Source organism: Nipponia nippon, unplaced genomic scaffold (assembly GCF_047370975.1).
Source record: "Nipponia nippon isolate SJK-2023a ecotype South Korea unplaced genomic scaffold, ASM4737097v1 scaffold_8, whole genome shotgun sequence".
NCBI classification, from domain to species: Eukaryota; Metazoa; Chordata; class Aves; order Pelecaniformes; family Threskiornithidae; genus Nipponia; species Nipponia nippon.
The window spans coordinates 31,547,852-31,567,894 of record NW_028262402.1 but is presented as its reverse complement, the minus strand read 5'-3'; the positions used below and the strand labels follow the sequence as shown (position 1 = coordinate 31,567,894).

Genomic DNA, 20,043 nt, shown 5'->3' with positions numbered 1-20,043 from the left:
AAAGGAAAGATTGAGCAAGTCACACCACAGTATATTGTACCATCTGTTGCACAGAGAACCCACCTGGAGTTATAAATAGAAATTTACCTCCCCCCAGGTCTTTCTGAATGAGTCCTGTAACCACTGGCTGTAACATTGAAAGGGGAACTGTCTTGTCCTCCAGTGTTTTGTTTTGAGAAGGGAATGACATAATTCTCCGAACTCAAAGTTCTAGGAAATCCTGTCATTGGTGATGAATCCAGCTTGTGCCGTGGCACTGCAGCTTGCTGCTTCTGTAATGCTGTGAAGACAGCATTCATGGGGGTGTCTGTGAACCAGGTCATCACGGTCCGGGAACAAAGGCACAACGTGACAAATAGTTGGCATCACTAGAAAAGCAGTGTGATGAGAGTGAGGGGCAGGGAAGAGCGAAGAGAAGGGAAGGGGTATGAGTGAATTTCTGAAACCAGTTTCTTTGCTGAAGTCTGTCTTTTCTGGAGTTCTGGTTGAAATCTTTGAGGGGATTCAGGATGGTGATAAGTATCTCCTTGCAACACAGAGTAAGGGCCTCTGGTTTTGAGGGAATGTTTCTTCTTCCAGCCACAATGATTCTTTGCTCGTGCACTTGCTGTTTTGAATCTCACTCTTATGGGATGAGATGTATGCCCATGTATCTTACAGATAGCCCACAGACTGTGGATTCTTTTGTATGTCAAGTCACCCAGAAGTTAGGCATAGTAGCTCTACTGCAGCAGCTCTGCCCTATGGAGGAATGTCTGGGGTGTTAAGGGAGTTAATGTTTCCACTGCTGCAGCTGCTTACTGTACCATGTTACTGAGACCCTGAGCAGTTACGTTTGGCATAGTGTGGAAAATGCCAGTGACTATATGAGCCTTGTCTATGTTATGATGTCTGAAATCATAAATATGCTGCTTCACTGTTACACAGCTGGAAACTTTTTGAAAATTACAGAAATCATGAAACTGCTAAAAACACGAAGCAACCCGGTGTTTTAATCTGGTGGTAAGAAAGGTACTCTTATTTTGGTGAGAAAAAGTTAGCTTGTTGCTCGTGGTTGATGTGAGATGAGTTGTGTCAGTAGACTGTTTAAATGCTGCAAAATGTCTTAGCACATTATACTATTAGTCATGATTGCACCGTAATTGAACTACCCATCTACTAGAGACTTCTGCCATTGTCCAGCACTCTGCTATGAAATATCAGTTTGTAGCTTATCTAACTCCAGTCTCATAAGATGAAATACTGTATGCTGTTTCTGCATCCAGAAGCAACCGTTCTGGTTACTGGATAAAAAATTGTTCAGTGTTTTTAATTATTCAAGCAAGAGTAAGTGATGCGTTTTATTTTGGGTTTCTTAGGCTACTTTTTATTTGAGTATGGGCAATATGCCCATAGCTATGTGCTTAATGTACGTCAAAAAAAAGATACTTTCCTTCATTTGAAGATAGCTTGATTTGGTGGAGAAAGAGCTGTGTACTATGTAACTTCTACTGTGTGCTTTTTGCGCTTTTACCTTGTTTCACAGAAGCCTAATTCCAGCTCCCATTGAAGTTTCTGGGATGTGAATTTTAACATCATCCTGTTGTTTGGTCACTATGTTAAAAATGGAAAGGGGATAGGGCTATATCCAATTGTAAATGCATTTAGTTTCTTTGTAAGAAATCTTAAAGATTGTACTTATGTTGGTGTCTGGTATACGTAGATAAACAATCACAGCAGGAATTGCAAATGTAGAAGCAATGAAGTCAAGTTAGTACAAAGTTTATTATTCAAGTTCCTTCTTGAACAAATGTGCTGTCAGTGTTTAAATGAATAAAGATTTAAAATAAATAGAGGTGCAAACGGTAAGTTTAAATATCATAGTGTTGTACTTTCACCTTGTCCAAAACAATTGTAAAAGTTCCCAGCTTTAGGAATTGTGGGGACAAGGGAAAGTAAAAACAGTGAAAATAATTGCCCGTGTTCTGAATACCAGTCTTGTTTTCAGTGGTGTTTGTAGTATTTTTCCTAGATGGGAGCTGCAGGTGCAAGGAAATGACTTCAGATGTGAAACATTAATCAGTTTGCCTTTTTCCTCCATTTTGATTGTGTGCTCAGTATGTTTTTAATAGTAGTTTTTGTTTATTTTAGTTGAGTTAGCAACAGACGAGTACAGCAAGTCTGGAATCTTTGAGAAGCATTTAAAAAAATCTTCCATTTTTTTTTTTCTGTGAGAGAATTCATTTAGTAACTGCTTTGAATGAACTTTTTAAGTAATGAATGGAGTGTTACTGACTGTAAATAAATAGAAAGGAGTGCAAGTTGCTGATATTCCTAACACAATTAAAGCTGTTGTTCAGTTTGATATTGAAATAAGAACACCTTGGGAATTCAATTGTTTGCAGACTTTAATTTTCATGTAGTTCTGTCTGCTATAATAATAACCCAAGGTCTGTAGTGTTCATCCATCTGGTAGAGTTATAATTTGCTACAATGAAATGCCAGTTAAGGAGGCAGCGCTTTAAAAAAATAATAATTTATGCTATTCTTAAAAGTTTTAAAGCCAGATGTATGGATCCAAGCCCAGTGTATATGTACCTATATCAACATGTTCCTGCACACCAATTTGCATAAGCATATACCATTATCATCATTCTATAAAATTGGTATCTGCACACACAAATTGCCATTCAACTATCTATTAGCTTGTAGAACTCTTCTAACCAGAATTGGAAGTCTAAGCATGCAGTATGCATGTATTTTGATGTTTCAGTCACTAGAACTTTTTCCTTAGAGAAGAGTTGAACTAAAAATTTGTCTGTGCACTTTGGCCCCGGCTGTTCCATGGTTACTGACCTGTGAGCTTGAGCAAACAACTGTTGACAACAGGGGGGTATGTTGTGGACTCTGGTGCTGTCCCATCCACAGCAGCCTCTAGGACAGGGGTCTTTGCTTTCTACAGTCTCATGTGCTTGGAAAACAGAAATAGATGGGTCAGTTTTACTCAGATAGAGTTAATTTCCAGTTCCAATTCTTGCATAAATGAACATATTCCTACTTTTTTCTTAGCTGTTGCACCATGCAGCCTTCATTCACTTTCCTTATATGTATGCATTACGAGACAATCTTTAATAACTACATGATCACTGTCCTTTTATTTTTTTTTTTCCCAAAGCCCTTTGCCTTATTTATGTAGAATAGGTGTTGCTCTCACATGAAGCAGCTGCTTGGTATTTTCTTCCCTGTTCATTGTTCATAGGCACTTTATTTACCATGCCATATGCTTTTCTTTCTGTTCAACTTTTCAAGTGCTAACAAGTGTAAGGCAATAAAAAAGACTGCTTCACTAGGTCAGGCAATTTAACCTGAGATTAACTGTGTTTAAAATGCTTACGTATGTGACAATTGATTAATGTATGGATCAGTTAATTAGACTGCACATTTTGACAACCCATTGTGTTCGTATATAAAAATCTGACTAACTTTAGGCCATGTCTCTATTTCAATACAAGTATCTTGAAAGAAGCAACGTATGAAATATTGTGCTTGAAGTATAAGTAAGACTAGGTTAGTAAAAGTCATTAACATGGTATAAGGCAAGATTTTTTTTTGTGAAAAAACTTCCTATTTCTTTTTTCTGATATACTCTTTTCATAATTATATAAGATAAAATGTGTATTTTAAAGGACAGAGAGATCAGAATGAAGTAGGGCTAGAAATGGAACTGGAAAAGAAGACGGAGAGTAGTGAAGCTAAGGGGAGCCCAGATGTTTTATAATCATGTAAAATACAGATGAGTCATTAAAAAGTCAGTTAATGTATCACACATTTTAATGTCCAACGGTATAGTTATATTAAAAAAAAAAGGAGTATCTTTTGGCATCATTTATCTCAAGTACAAAGATCTTAAAAGAAGCAGTAAGTTTTACACATATAATTGTCTTCTATCGGGGAAGTGACCCATATATCTGAAAATGTCTTGGATCTTTCTGATAGAGTACACAAATCCTTCCTGCTGAACTTACCAAGTCTTGAGCCTCAGTCTTCAGCTGAGTCTTCAGTATCTTTTTGCATTTCCACTTCTGTTACAGTAGTCTCTCACTCCTCTGCTGACCTAAAGTTTTTGTATTTGCTTAGCTCCCATTTAGTATCTTTCAAGCTTAAAATTACTTGGTAGCTTGTTATGCAATATCATTTGATAGGAAAAAAGATAAATTCTTTAATTCTGACCAGAGCAAACTGACAAGGGAGCAGTCCCAAAGCATGTGGGCTTTTATTAGTGCTGAATCACAGCTCCACCTTTTGTTTGATTTAGTGAGATGTATTTTAAATAATCAGAGTCAAATGCGGCTTATATATGATTTTCTGCTAGATAGTCTTAAACAGAAGTCCAAAGAACAATTGAGGGCTCTATGTAGAACCATTGATACATAACAGATCTAGTTCCTCATCTTTTTCTTAGGTATATATGTGTCTTCTTACATCTTTATACATGTAAAATAGAAAGAATCTGTGTTTAATTCAAATTTTTAGGTGGTGCTATGTTTAGTATTTTTAGTGGACAGTGAGAATTGGTGTAACTTCCGAAGAAATTAAAACATTTCAAGTGAATTTGAGACAACATAGGCTCTGGTGTCAAAGTGTTAGGAGAAGGCATGTTCAAGCTTCATGCCTTCACTTCTCCCCCTGAGGTCTAGTTTGAACCTTCTCATCAATACGGTAAGGAGGAATGCCAACCCTTTGTTCAGTGAATTAAGTGACAGTCATTCTATGTCCAGCTTATCCCGTCCCTGAATGGACTTATCTGCTCTGAGGTGTTTTGACATGTACGAAGATGTTTTCTGTGAAAGATTTGGGGCTCTGACAGAAACCCTTTCACAAATACAGCTGGGGTGATTTAAGACTTGCTTCCCTTAGTTATTCACACTGTATCTAAGAGGACAAATTCAGTCTTGTTAGTATGGACTGTTTACTAAGACTGGTTTATGTGAAAGCACTGGACTGTGAATTTGGGCAGCTCGGGCAGGGATAGAGGTTGCCTTCTGCTGCTGTGCTACACAGGGACAATGACCCCAGTCAGAGAAGTGCCAGGAAGGGCCATCCAGGGGGCTGATATCACCTTAAATACCCACAAGAAGATTTACCAGAAATCCTTGTCAGATCCTCGTATGTGCTATGTTTTCTTGTTTGCCACAGTTGTTGGGCATTTTTCTTTAGGTAATTCCTAGTGATCTGAATGCAGTTCATTGGCATGGGGTAAATGGGCAACAAATTCTGCTTTTGACTGGAGCTAGTCAGCGGCTCCGTTGCCTGGGGCTTAAACTGTTAAACTGTCTGGCTAGTGATTGCTGCCTGATAATAGAGCATATAGCTGGGTACTCTTGCCTACTCTTGGTAGGAAGTTGTCACCTTTGGAGGAGCATTCTGGGCTTGTTACCAAAATGCCAAGAGAAGGATTTCAACATGTTGCTGATTTTGTTAAATAAAAGCTAGGAAGATGAATGGGGAGGGAATTCAAAATAAACAGGATCCTAGGAAGGGTGCTCATTATTTATTTTCCCACCCAAAAGGGACGAACTAACATTTACCATTTAGTTATGTCATTTACCAACTCCATAACTGATAGGGATAGTTTAACTTTGAGTGGGTAATTTCCATAAGGAATTGGATGTAAGTGCATTTGGCATTTATTTTTTGCCAACTGAATATCCTTTTAGATGTATCACATTTAGTCACAACATCTCCATTGCTCTTATGCATCCCATTTATACTTCAGTTAGAGAATTTAACTGAAAGTATCCATTGGTTGTAGAGTGCTTGAAATATCTAGATTTGAGTTTTTCATAAAGAGGATATAATTTGTCTTTTAATATTCAGTGTTCTTTATTTAATATCAACATGTGTGATCAGGAAGAGGTACCTTTCTGGTGCCGCAAAACAGTTCAAGAGTAGCAATATGCTGGTCATTGCATTGACCAGCAATATGCTGGTCATATAAGGTCTTCTAAACCCAAATCTCTCTAGGTACTGCTTTAAGTAGCCTTCATTCCTAGGGCTCTCAAAATTTCTTCTCTCAACCTACTTCTCAGTCATTAGGCCCTCACTCTTCTTTGCCTTTGACTCAGGCATGTTACATGCATTAACGATGCAAAGAAAGCTTCTACTTCATCTCAATTCACAGTCCGTATCCAGATTTGATGTGCTCAGCAGTAGCCCAAAGTTGCAGTTGTGATTAAAATTGTTGGCTTCAGTCTGGACTATGGTGAGAGCAGACAAGAGTCTTTAGAGAATTTAATTATAAGGGTCTAGCAAATCCTTAGTGAACATGTGTGAACTCATTTTTCAAAGGCTTTTTCAGTTTGGCCAAATGTCAATAAAATTCCACAAACTGCAGAATAACAGTTTCTGTATATAGGGAAAAGTTGTTTTCTAGCCTCTGGGTGTCCAGCCAGGGAAGAACAACAGGAATATGTAGGGAAGTGAGATTATTTAATAATATGAATATAAGCCAGTTTGTTAATAATGCAGCACAGTGGTGGCATGTGATTTTAACTCATATTTTCTTCCTGGCTTCACTGAATTACTTGCAACAAAGACAAAAAACAAACTATAATTTGTTTTATGATCTGACTCAGCATTTATTTATGATTACCCTCTTCATCCACAAGTCTTTGCTTCCAAGTCTAAGGTCACTAGAACCTCTTAAAGAAATGGCATCAAAGTTTAAACCCCCCCCACATTATCCCCTAACTTTTCTCTTGGACACTTCTGAACCATTTCATCTGGGGAGGAAGAAAAAAATAGCCCGAGGATAAAATTTCACTCCAGATGGTTAAAGTTTGGCAAACCTACAACCAACTGAAAAGTCAGACCTATAATGGGATGTGTCATGCAGACTTGATAATAGGCAAACGTTAAAAGCCATGCAAATATGAGGTAAGTGGTAATTTGCTTTCCTACTCTGTTTTGGAGCATCAAAATAGACGCAGTTAAAATAAGATAGACTAGATTAATCCTAATTTTAAAAAAGTGTGTAGAATGATGGTTACTGCCTTATTCTCAATAGATATTTGGAAAAATGAAGACAGCTTGCATCACAAAGGAGATGTTTAATTTCATAGTATAGTATACAGAATATAAAACCACTTCTAATACCAGAGGTGTCTTCAAGTGTTCTGTGGGATTGATTATAAAAAGTCGATGCAATCCAATCAGGGCATCTAGCTGCATGAATGTATACAGAGACAGTGCATGTAGTGTAAAGGATGACCACAAGCAGTGTGCACGCTTTTGAAACAACTCTAATGATGATCTCTTCAAATTCTTTCTTTCCATGTAAGCTTACTCTGTACCTCCAGCAAAACTTCCACACGTGGAAGGAGACAGTAGTTCTCTGTTTACATACAGAATAATCGTACAGAACTGCAATTAGTAGTATGAAATAAGGGTATTTCACACGTTATCACCATGTCAGCAATACACTGTAGTTAGGACAGAATGCCTCCTGGCACAGTTAATGATGGCGTTCTTGCCACAGCAACACTGAGCCCAGCGCTGTGTAATTTACCTTTTGTCATAAGCAAATTTTGCAGCCACTACAACATAGCGTGAATCTTACTTGTAATCTAAAGGAGGAAGGCTTGGGCATCGTTACCAGTAGTTTCAATTGTGCAATCACTCTTCCTTTGATTCCCTAACAATGCCGTAATCAGACAGAGAAACGGCATCTTTTGTTGAATGCCGTAGCAGAGTCCCTAAATAAAAAATTTCTGCCTTTTAGGAAACAGTCTTCAAGACCTTAGAGAGCAAGTACTTGCAATCAGAAATCAGCCTGCACTCATGTATTGCAGTGAGGAATATCATTAGCCTATGAAACTTGTCTCCACAAAGATTAGTATTAATAAAGTGGATGTATTGCTTTATGAAATAGCATATAAATGAATAATTCATATTAATAAATCTTATTATGAGATTGTTCAGTGGAGTGCATTCTGTCAAACTGATTGTCATTAAAATTAGGTCTGGTATAGCGTGGGGTGCCAGAGAACCTTTGTGTGATGTCAGGTGTAACTTTCTAAAGAGGGCTTATCATACTGTTTTAAGTGAGGATGATACTAATGCTGTTCCACTGGCATTGCACCTTCTTTGTAAATCCATGAAAGAAATTCTAGCTACCTTTTCTTTGAAGAATTTACTCCTTAGTTGGTGTGGTTGGCAGCAACATTGTGAATTTTGTCATGGAATGAGGAGTAGGTGTGATCTTCCAATCAGGTACGTGCATTAAGGAAAAAAAAGCCTTATGTGGTTATATAATTAAAGATAGTGTGATAACATAAGCACAGTGGAGAGAACGTAAACACCCTTAATTCTGGTGTTTCTTAGCCTCTGAGTATGTGAATCTGCAGCCTTTAACAGTTTTAAATATAGTTTGTTTGTGTATTATAGATTAAATAAAAGTGGGAATGTGGGATTGTGTTAAAATAGTCAGCAGGCTTTTCAAGCCCGTTTTCTTTCAATATTGACACTTTTTGCTTGAGTGGGTTGGAAAACTGACAAACATAACGTATGTTGTATAAATAACTGAGCAGTATATCACTCTAGTGGGTATATAAACTTCTTTCTTATCATTCTGTTATCTGCAGTCTGTATAAATCCATTGCTCACTAGCAATGCAGATGCAGAGTTATGTCTTCATAAACATATTAACTGTGGTGCTTTGTTCATTTTCCAGGATTTTCTTTCCATGCTGTTGGAAGACATCCCTGAACAAAAAGAGTAAGTGAGAACGAGGCTAGAAATGTCAAAGAAGAAAGTAGAAATCAGCCTAAATATCAGCTGTGCTAGCCAGAAATAGTAGGAGTTCATTTAGTATTGTTCTGCTTGTTTTTTTTTCAAGTGTGTGTGTGTATCTTTCTCTGAAAATTCTCAGACGTATATTCACAAAAAACATGAGACCTGCTGTGTTGTTGCTATCCCATGCTCCCCCCAAGCAGTGCCTGTAACTTGCATGTTAGGGCAGCAGTGAAGTCTTGTACTCACTACGCAATCTGAAGTGCCAGGCGCAGCTGCCTCCTCAAATTAATCTGTGATCCTCCTGCCAGCTGCTTTTGGCACATGGCACCCTAGAGCAAGGAGGCCAGAACTTTGCCACGGATCTGGGAAACCAGAGAAGATGGATTTTACTCAAGCAGTAGTCTGGTACCATCCCCTCCCTGTCACACCGTGTGCCAAATGGGGAAGGATGGAAAATGCTAACGGAAATCCAGCATTAATTGCCTGACATGTCCTTCAAAATCCTGCTGTATGTGACTGTGACTGGCTGAAGATGATACAGCTAGTCTTTAGCAGAGCTTTGAATCCATCCCTGCTTATCCATTGGTTTGTTCTGTGCTACTACAGACTGTGCTACAAATAAAAATTCTTTTGTAGTGGAGCTTTACGTATTATAGTTTTTAAAAATAATGTATTCACTTGAAAAATGCAGTTTTGGGGAGCGGGATTCCAAGAGTCTTCATAAATCTGGGTGAGTAGTTTGGAAAATAAAGGAGAGAAGATATTCATAAAAGTCAAATGTATTGTGTTTTTTAGTGAAACACTTCTGTTCTTAGGGACTGAGGGAAAGAGAAGCTAGTTATCATTGAGATAATGTGTTTTGTAGCATCATGAGTTTAGTTGGGGTGGTGTTATATTTCCTAGTGATGTACCGTAAGATGATATTTTGTTTATATCATTGGGTATGGGTTTCCAGCCCAAATATAATCAGGAATATTAAATGGAATATATAGGAAAGTGAATTATTTAATGGCATGATTATAAATTGAGTTGTTAATAAAATTTCTATTTTTCTTCCTTTTTTCACTTGTGTTTCTCTGAGGTCCAAACCCAGTGGAAAATTTTATTTGAATAAGCATCTGATTTTCAGCCTAGAAACATGCCAAAATATTTAAACTTTCGTGAGACTAATGCAAAAGAAGTATGTCTTCATTTGCATTGCATCATACTCCAGAACGTATGGACAAAATTTCAGATCTATGGTAATTCATTTTACAATTGGACACATTGCATATCTGAACTTACCTACTGCCAAAATTACCTTGGGTGCACTTATCAACAGCAATGCCAAAAATAATAGAACATCAGGATATACAGAAGGCCTTAATTTCTTATCTGCTACAAAGATGTTTTCTCATTCTTGAATGTATTCTGTTGCTAGTACACAAGTACTAGCCTGAGGTAAAAGCAAAGGGAGGAAAGATAAAAATGAAATATTTTTAGAGATCATCTGCTGATAAGTGCTTTTCTGCATAAAGTTTCAGTAGTAGGAATGAAATGCATTTCAAGATTTGAGTAACAAAATTCTTTGGAGCACACAAAACCTCCCAGACTTGTGCAATTCTACCAAGTAAAATTTTAATGTTAAAACTATATGCTTCTTGCTTGAAAAATATTAAGCACTCTAATATACTAAAGTTTGTAAGGCTGGACTTAATCATAAAAAAAAAAAATAAGAAAAGACAAATTAGTAGTAGGGAATCAAGCCAAATCCTTCCCTCAGCTGTGGCAACAGAGGCAAACTAGTGTAGCTAGGAGTAGAATTTGGCTTATGGGAGACTTTTGTAATGAGAACAGGATTAACATTGGCGGAAAGCGATCATACAACAGTGTGGAAATTTTCTGGAATTATTACATTGGTGTAACGCAACATTAGTTTTCTGCTATTGGATGCAGCAGACTGTATCTAAAAGATTCTCACTCTTCCAGTACTTAATTCCTTTAGTTTTTAGTTACAGGAGATTTTTTAGTACATTCCCAGCGATGAGCAGTTCCAAGATACAGATGTAACTTCTTAAGTGGCAGTCATTGATTTTTGCTGCCTTCTCTACTCAGAGGAGGAGGATTGCATGCCTAGTTCATAGGGCTACTTCAGTTCCTGCTCTGACTCAATTTTAATGGCATGTTAGTGGTAGGAATCCATTCTCCAAGGCAGGATCCTCCTGTTTCTGGACTGTGGCTGAATACTGACATCAGACAGGCCTAGCAGTTATCTTCTGGTCCTTTGGAATTTCCTAACTTGCCCTTAAGGCAGATTATTTCTGTGTGTGAGGGGCCAATGGCAAGAAGGACAAACAAATATCTATGATTGCCCTTCTCTGTTTTCAAAGCCTTTTAAAATATAACATGCACTGGCTATAGCCTCACATTATCTTGGCTTTTCTCTAGAAAATCTACAATACATCCCACCTGTAACTGAGGCATCTTATTTCCTCATATATAATATGAAACTTTACTACATTAAAAACAAAACAAAACAAACTAAACCAAACAACAACCAAACCCCTTCTTAATGTGTCTGTATATCACAGTTCACTAGATTTGATAAAACTCCCAGTGGCTCTGTTCTCCCCAGGGCTTACACCCATAGTCTTTGCTGTAAATTGATCCTCTCCACATCTGCCCAACATGTGAGCTGTGCAAAGACTCAGTGTTTTTAAGGCCCAGTAACAAAGGGTGAATTTCACCAGCCTCAAATAAAACAGTTTCAGCTGCTTGTGCTCTTTACAACTGCAAATTTTTTTGAGCAGGTCAGTAGTGTTCTTTGGGGTTTTCTGGTGGTATTTTTTATTTAATTTCATTCAATAAAATAAAAAAGTGTACTAATAAAGCTATGGTTTTAATAATACATGATAGACAAAGGAAGGCTTGTGTTGCAGCTCTGCTATTTGTACTGTTAATAACTCAGGCTTACTAGCCACATTCCTTGGATGTCTTCATAAATTGTCAATTAAGTACTAAATCTATGTTAAAATAATGCTGTAATTTCAAACTACTCAGCTATACAGGTATATGTCTCTTTCCTTCATACTTGCTTTCTTCATTACTCACACTGTCATGAATGTGGTGATTTCGATTGAGACAAACAGCTGGTAAGCACCCAACTCGCAAAGCATATCATTGGGAAAGATTTTTTCCAGTGTTTTTGATTCCTCCATGTTTTTGGTAGGCCAAAATATATATGCTGGACAAAAACCAAAGGAAATCTTACCTGCAGGAAGCTATGGCTAGTTGACAGAATCACTAATCAGTCACTAGTCTTTGATTTGCTCTCCCTCCATATTTAGCTGGAATAGCTTACTCTGAAAATGATTGATGTATATGCATGTATATATCCAGATTAAGCAGTTATGCTTGTTGAAGTATTTTCAGTTGGATATGGCAGACTCTTTATCTTCCTTTACAAAAAAAGAAAAAAGTTGCACACTTTCATGTGCACTGTTTATTTGCTGCAAGATCTTATTCTAGAAGTGGTTTCTCCTCCTTGACTGAGGAATTAAGTGGGTTTATGTTAAAGTTTGCAGAGTGCCTTCAGGCCTTGTGCAATGAAAGCTTGATATACAGGCATCTTTTATAATGCTAATTTTCAAATTATTATTAATGTTAGTATTTTACAGAGCTTGCTCTGAAGCATTGAATCTGGCCATGAACAGTATGTATGCATGTTAAGAGATCGTTCCTATGATCGGCTTATCGTCTAAACAAATAGACAAGGGATGAGATAATGGATGTACTAGCATTCTCATTTTACAGTAGGGAACTGTAGTACAAAGCAAGTGAAGAACCTACCCAGCCTTGTAAGAGCTCTGTTATAGTGCTAATCAATTGGACCCAGATCCCACAGTCCAATACAGTACCTTAACCAGAAGGCCATTCAGGAAATCACACATACCGCAGATTTAAGTCCTTACAGATGCTTAACTGCAACATAAGCAGGTGGTAAGTGCCCTTTCTGAATACAGATGCTTTACTGAACTGCAGCCTCTATAAATATCAGGCCCTCTGTCCTTTCTCTAGGACATTTGTTTTGAAATAGCAATCTGTTTGTGATCTATTTTTTGGGCTTGATACGAAGCCCAACAAGTTAGTGGAAACCTGTCCAGCGACTTCACAGTTCTTCGGTATTGACTCTCAACACATTCAGAGTAGATCTTTGCAATAGTCTGTATATTACTAACATATTCGGAAAAAAATAGTTAATGCCTGTAAAATGTTAAAACAAGTTGCTTTTTTTTGATGGATGCCAACAAGAATGTCCTAAGTTGGGGAAAAAAAAAAGGGTGTGTGAAAGTACAAAGAAAGAAGACTGCGTATGGTCATATGACAGGTGGGTTTAGCTGAAGCTGAGGGTCCTGCAGGCAGAGAGATAGCAGCGTTGTCGTCTTTGCCCTTGAGAAAAATGTCAAAGTTTCAGGAGAGGCTGAGCAACTTACTAGTGGTGTTTCTGCCTGGATTAGTGTGGTGTCAGAACAGTGCAATTCCCCTCAGTGTCATAAGCTCATTTTCAAAGCCAGTGTTTTGAAATGAGCTGTGGTTGGCTTTGGAAGAAATAGAGGGTATATTAAACAAAGGCAGCACATAGCAAATGTTGTGTTATTATTTTGCGTAGATTTTTCTTTCCTGAGGAAATCTCGCACTTTAAATTAAGCTTAGTTTCTGGGGGGACAAAAAAAAAGGACAAACTGGAATTGTGAGGCTGTGTTTCTTATCCCTAGGTAAGACAAATTCAATGCACAAATAAGGGTATTTTTCCCTAGCTGCTAGCTCTGCTTCAACATTGGAACACTAAGCTGAATTGGTTTCGATTCATGCAATAACAAATAAAAAATTGTTATTCTGATTATGCTGCTTGAGACAGAATAAATGGTACAATCCACCTGATCTGCCTTTAACTATATAAAATTTGGGTGTCCAGTTTTAAGCTTGTCCTGTACATGCTCTCTGTAGTAAGCCGACGGAAATAAGAACTCAAGAAAAAACATCATCTTATCCCAAGGAAGGTGAATTGGCTGACTGTTTGGAGGTGCCTCTCTTGCTCTCCATTGCCTGTGGAGGGGACTCAGCTAACTAACTTAGACTAGACACCGATTTTTAGAGCACTGTAGTAAGGTAAAGTTAATTATAGCCTGAAGGATCTGGCAGACAGATGCTCTAAATTTAATAAATTTGCACAAATAACAAAGTGATACTAATAGCTGACCAAATCTGGATATTTAGCAATTCATTTGAATGTAGAACACTACCCCATTACAAGCGTGGTGTATGTGTTCAGTTATATGTCGAAAATTGATTTCCATAGTGATCAGACATGCAGCATGGTAATTTCCTGAAAATTCAGAATCCTGGCCATATAGAAATGCTTCTGCATGACTGCTGCAATTATTTGAACCACATGATCAGAGAGAATTATTTTTTTGTCTGTGACAGCCTACTATCTCCTAATGTTACAAGAGGTACTTTGACATTTCAGATTTAGTGATTGGGAAGATTTCTTTGTCTCTATGGGAATTATTCACCCTTCTGGGACTTTTAAAGTCACCTCAGCCAGGCTGATATGTCATTTCTTACTTGTAAAGAGACTGTTGAAGTAAACTTTGGACCTAAATTGCATAAACCATCAAAATATATTTCCAGCAGCAAGTAGACTACTGCTGTTTCCACATTAAGCCTCCTTGGCCTGCGCCATAAGATATGACTGATCAAAAAACGAAGAAAACTATTAATAGAAAACGAAAGCATGTATAAATGGCTTTATTGTCATTATAATCTGAATGTTCTTTTTCTTTAATCTGTAGCTTCTTCCAATTTTCAGTATGATGCTGTAGCCTAGGTATGCAAGCGTATCTTAGTAGCTGAATGACACAGAGCAGCACTTGTAAGTCAAGACTTTCTTATGTTTAAGGCACTTGGTGTCTGGTTTTTGCCTTTGTTACAAAATCCCTGTGTATGTTGGACAAGCTTGTTAAGACCAGATTGCTTATTTTCTGCATATATTGTTGAACAATTACTCAATGAGAAGCCAGCTGACTCTCTGTTTTGATCAGATGCTCCAACCCCTAATTCACATCGGCAGAATTTTATTCTATTAGGTAGACCTGCTCGTTTTAATCGACCTCCTTCAGAATACTGCTCAGTGTGAGTAGGGATGGCAGATCTCCAAACACAATGGTGTAGAGTGGAGGTTGTAGCTGCTAATTCTACCTCAAAGGAATGCTAACACATTGTTCTGCTTGGAGATGGTGGGTAAATTTTTCATCTTGGATTCAACAAGGATAAGAATATCTAGCTTGGGATATAAGCCAAGTCTGGAAAAGTGCTGTTGTGACACATACTAATATCAGTAATTTAAATCTTTGGTCATTCCAAATAAATCTAGCCAAGTTAAAAAAGAGTAATAACTATGATCAATAAACACAAAGAAATTTTTACTCTATGAATGTGGTCGAGGGTCATCCACTAACATATTGCTTGACTGCTTTTGAGACTCTGTAAGCTCCCTAAGCCTTAGTTTTTCCATTTGCATATCAGGCAGAACAGTGATTGATCTCTCTCCCATTGGCATAGTGAAAGTTAATATTTAAAGGTTTAAAAATCATTCTGTAAAAATGACTGATGTATTCATTACAAATCCTTCTTAATCATTGATAGAGTTCATAAATAAACATCGTTGAGAGTAAGCATTTTGAGCACAGCTTTGTCAGGGGTTGGGAGGAAAAAAAAAGCTTCTTTATCATGTAATTTATATAAAAATTGTATTGGGTTGCTTGCCTGCCTGCTTCAGAGCTTCTAAATTCTTTTCAGGAATGCTTTGTTGGTTATGGGTCTACATTACACATGTGAAGGTAGCTGCAAGTATTAGAATGAGTCTTGCCAAGGCATTACCATGCACAGGACCATGCACATCTATTCTGCTTCTCAGAATATTTACATTCATTGAGGGCTTACTCAGGTTCCTCTTTCAGTATTGGCACACTGCATGCACGGACAGTGTAAATTTTATATTTTTTTAAATAAATTGGCCTCCCTGCAAGTTGGAAAGACTTCAACCAGACATGAAGTAAATGCAACAGAATTAGCTTACAAAAGTAAAAGGGGAAATAACAATTTCTGATTTTGCAAATATGTATGCATATTGTTATTTCAGTCCCACACAGCTTGATCATGACAAACTATTCCCTTTTCTTGGGTTTCCAGGCTATTCTGTGAGTTTACTGTAAATGTTATCAGGATATAAAGAAAGTGCAGAAAAGATGAAACTGAAATACATTAGATACCTGGTAACTTTGAGTATTAATATCCATCAGTGCCTTTTAAAACCCAAAAGTTTAAGGAAGTTTGTATCTCTTCCCATTTTCTTTGGTATTTTATCTTTACATTCAGGCTGCTTCTGTAATAAAATACTAGTTTTGAATGTCTCCAGCTAAATTTACTTGCCTATGTTTTTTTTTTTTTCTGTAAAACAAACAAAAATCCACTCAACAAGAAGTAGAGCACCTGTTCATACTTTACATGTTTCATAAATCCAGTTTACCATCTCACACTTTCTCTGTCAATCCTCATAAGCACTGAATTTATCATTTGAGTTTTAAGCACACAAAACCTGATCTGTTTTTAATTTGCTCATATCACCTCTGATGGTATTATTCACTAAAAAACCAAGAATGTGGCACCACTGCAGTACAACCAATACTTGGAATTCAGGGGTTTGCTCAGCTTCTAAAGGTTTAATTTTTCATGTGGAAAAATTGGTATTTTTGTGTCTTCTAATTTTTTTTTTTTATTTTTTTAAGATCTGGGTTAACTGTAGAAAGTATCTTCCAGAATTGGCTTGACACCTCCGGAATACCAAAGGTAAATACAAGATACCAGTTCCCAGCTCTTTCTGGAGTCTTGCATTTCTCATTACATTGCATGTTACTTAAATCATTACCTGAACTTCTAACAGGTATCGTTTTAAATAAGCAGTTTTGATGGTGACTGCTTTCCACATCTTTATATGGGTTTAGCTTTTATGGGTTCCAGGTTTTTACTTCCACCATCGTCTCAACGAACCTGACAAAGGGCAAATCTTACAAAACTTACCCTCTTGCTTACTATTGTAAGCAAGTATTGGAAGTGTACTTTACAGTATAGTGGTGGACTCTACTAAATGTAAGGAGCATTGTTCACAGTTGTCAGTATATGAATTACTTGAAAGCCACACTGACAGCAGTAACTAAATGTTAAATTATTTGTACTTTAATATTTTGTGAATATTGTGACTTGCTCAAGAATCTGCTGCATGGGTATCATATTTCATTGGTGTTCCAGCTCTGTTGCAGCTGAGACTGAGCATTGTTTTCTGCTTTTAATACTAAAAGCTTTTAATATTAATGCTTTAAATTCTGTGAACTGAAAATGCTTAGTTGTGTTTGTGCTATGTGAAGGCTCTGATTATTCGTTTTGGTCCAGAACTGGGATTAGCTAAAGAAAGATATCTCTATAAATCTTCCTAAAAACCAGTTTTATACAAAGTATGTTTTTATTACACACTTGAGGCTCAATTTCTAACGGATTTCCCCTAAGCTGGCATCCCCTAGGTTGCTTGGGATTTATCTTACCTAGTGATTGCATTTGTTTCCACTTTGCATTAGCATTTTAAAAAAAAAAAACTTCTAAGAGTTAGAATGATAAGTCCTGGTTTGTATGTGCCTAAATGAAGGTACTTAGGCAGCATGCCTGAGGCTCTAAGGAGTGAGAATGTTTGCAGGTAGAATTGTCAAAATAGGTGGAGCGCTAAAAATGGTAAGCAGTGGTTACTGAACCTGACCTGTACCCAGACACTGTGGTTGAGCTTTTCCCTTGACAGCTGTAGAGGTGTGCATGTCCACTGGTCTCTGTATGCTGTAGAAGGCTCTTTGGGAAGTTTTGTCCTGAGATCAAAATGTTCAAAGACTAATATTTGAAGATGCTATAAAATCGAGGTACAGTTTGGTTTTTACTGTAAAATTATTGAAAATAAAATCAGCTTTAATTGGAAGGAAGGAAAGAAAGGGACAGTAAGTATCATCTTGCATCTTGATGTTCAGTCATTTCTTGAAAAAGGACCTTGATTTTAATTTTTTTTTTTTTTTTTGATAGAGAATTCAATACATTGTAGAACAGCTGCTTCAAGTATAGGGGAGAAACTGATGTTGCACAGCTGTAGTTGTAAGACGCTGAACTGGCTGTCTGAAATGAAAGAGTTTTCTGGCATTTTACTTACACGTATCTCTTTTAGAATGTGCTTTATTAGTGTCCCACAATCAACTCTAAAATCACAATAAAGGAAGATGGGAGCAGACTAAAGAATTGAAAATGGTTTTGATTAACGTGAAAACTGAACTCTGTTTTCCTGAGTGTGTACCATAAGTTGTTCAGAATGAATAGTGAGTAGTTTCTAGTTTCTGCAAGTATCTAGTGATTGTGTAAGCAAAACATGTGGCAGAAATATTCCCACATCCATCAGGCTTGTAAATCGTTGTAAATTTTCTTTAAAGACCAAAGAGATTTCCCTGATAGTTTGGCTGTTTTGTAAAAACGACATCAACAGGAATGGTGCTGATCTAGTATTCTGCTGCTTCTGAGAATCAGCATGCTGACCTCTTCCCTCTGTCTCTCTCTTCCCTCAGTAACCTTTTTGATCATTTACCCTTGTTACCTTCAGCACTTCTCAGGCTCTTGTGGGAACTAGTTTCCACTTTATTGAAAGAACTGTAGTTGCCATCCAGTGAACAGGAAGCCTTGTTTCCTTTGTGCTTTATTAAATCATTTGGGGAGCCCTTATTCCTGAAATCAAGACTGTAGAGGTTGCTTAGTAGCTCTCAATACGTTAGTATCTATAATCTAAATATATTTGCTATTTATAGCAAACTATTAACTTGGCTAACATGAATCTATGTGAAGGCACATAGATCACCTTCTTACATGCAGGTGAGCTATGTGCGTCATAAATAGCAGCCCAGGAATGCCACAGAACGGATTAATTCTCTCTCTTACGGGTTGCCAGGTGAGTGGACTAGGGGGTGTGTAAAGGAAGGCTTCTGTCAGCTCCTTTGGGCAAAGTCTTATGGCTGAGCCAGCCACTCAGGCAGCGTGAGCAGTGTGCGGCACAGAGTATCCACTGCAGTTGTTGATGACCTTTCTTAAGTGCTTGAGCAATGGAGAAGCAGCTGCTTATCACCCTTATTTTACTGACTGTACTATAGAGTCCTGTAGCGTAATAGTTAAAGTCACTCTTAATCCTGCAGCACGTACTCTTAGAGGGACAAAATGCATTTCTTGGTGGTTTAGTAGATACCTATGACAAAAAACCTGACTGACAATTTAAACATTTTAAATTCACAAATACTAGCTAAGACTTCATTGCATTTGGAAAGGAAACGTCCTTACTGGAGAGACTATCCTCTGAAACGGGATTGGGAAATATGCATCATGCTGTCCATTCCAAAAATCAAGTCAGAACGTGGTTCCTTTATATCTCTCCCATATGAGCATTTTTATATTTTATAGTGGCTGTGGTTGGTTTTGTGGCATCTTTTATTTCTATATTTTGGTGGGTTTTGCTCAGGAAATTCACGTCATCCATTTACTATAAAGAAGACTCGCCACTTGTGGTTCATTTACAGCATTAGCTACCAAAGTGTTTTTAATAATTTTCCTCCATAGTTATATCCAAATCTATCACCTGTACACAACTGGTACTCTCTAAAATTTGATAACAATATGGTCACTTAAAAACAGACTTGTTAGCCCACCCCTCAGTTCACCGTCTTCACAACAGTGTCTAGCTGGACACTGGAAGGGTACTTTTGCAAAAGATGGATAAGGGTAAATACTTCCCACGCCCCAGACTGCTGAAGGAACGTTACTTACCATCTTCCTTCCAGCAGAGGAATTAACATTTTGTATTCTTTACAGTCATATGTCATGGCATCTGTCTAACTGAAGATCCGGTACTCCTTTACCTGTGCTCTGTTACATTTGCAATCCCAAATCCCATCTCCAGCTCTGCCCAGGGAACTGCATATATATACCCCTTTGTACTTGCAACTTATAGCTATTGAAACTTTAATATGTGTCAATTCCTATTACCATTTCATCTTGGAAAAGTCATTTGGTCTTTTCTAAATATTGGGCCAGTTTCCAGGCTCATGTATATACCAGCAGTAATCAAGAATAACTTAACCTAAGGGATACATACTGATAAATTAA

General features: G+C 37.4%; 1 protein-coding gene across 3 annotated transcripts in view; it reads left to right on the top strand.

Moving 5' to 3' along the window:
• The window catches only part of AOPEP (aminopeptidase O (putative)), a 209,057-nt gene that overhangs the window by 97,009 nt on the left and 92,005 nt on the right, over positions 1–20,043 (top strand). For all 3 annotated transcript variants that reach the window (XM_087741672.1, XM_087741673.1, XM_087741671.1), the window contains 2 exons: positions 8,711–8,754; positions 16,602–16,662. In XM_087741672.1, the coding sequence (XP_087597798.1) occupies positions 8,711–8,754; positions 16,602–16,662 (105 nt within the window). The remainder of the gene's footprint in view (positions 1–8,710; positions 8,755–16,601; positions 16,663–20,043) is intronic.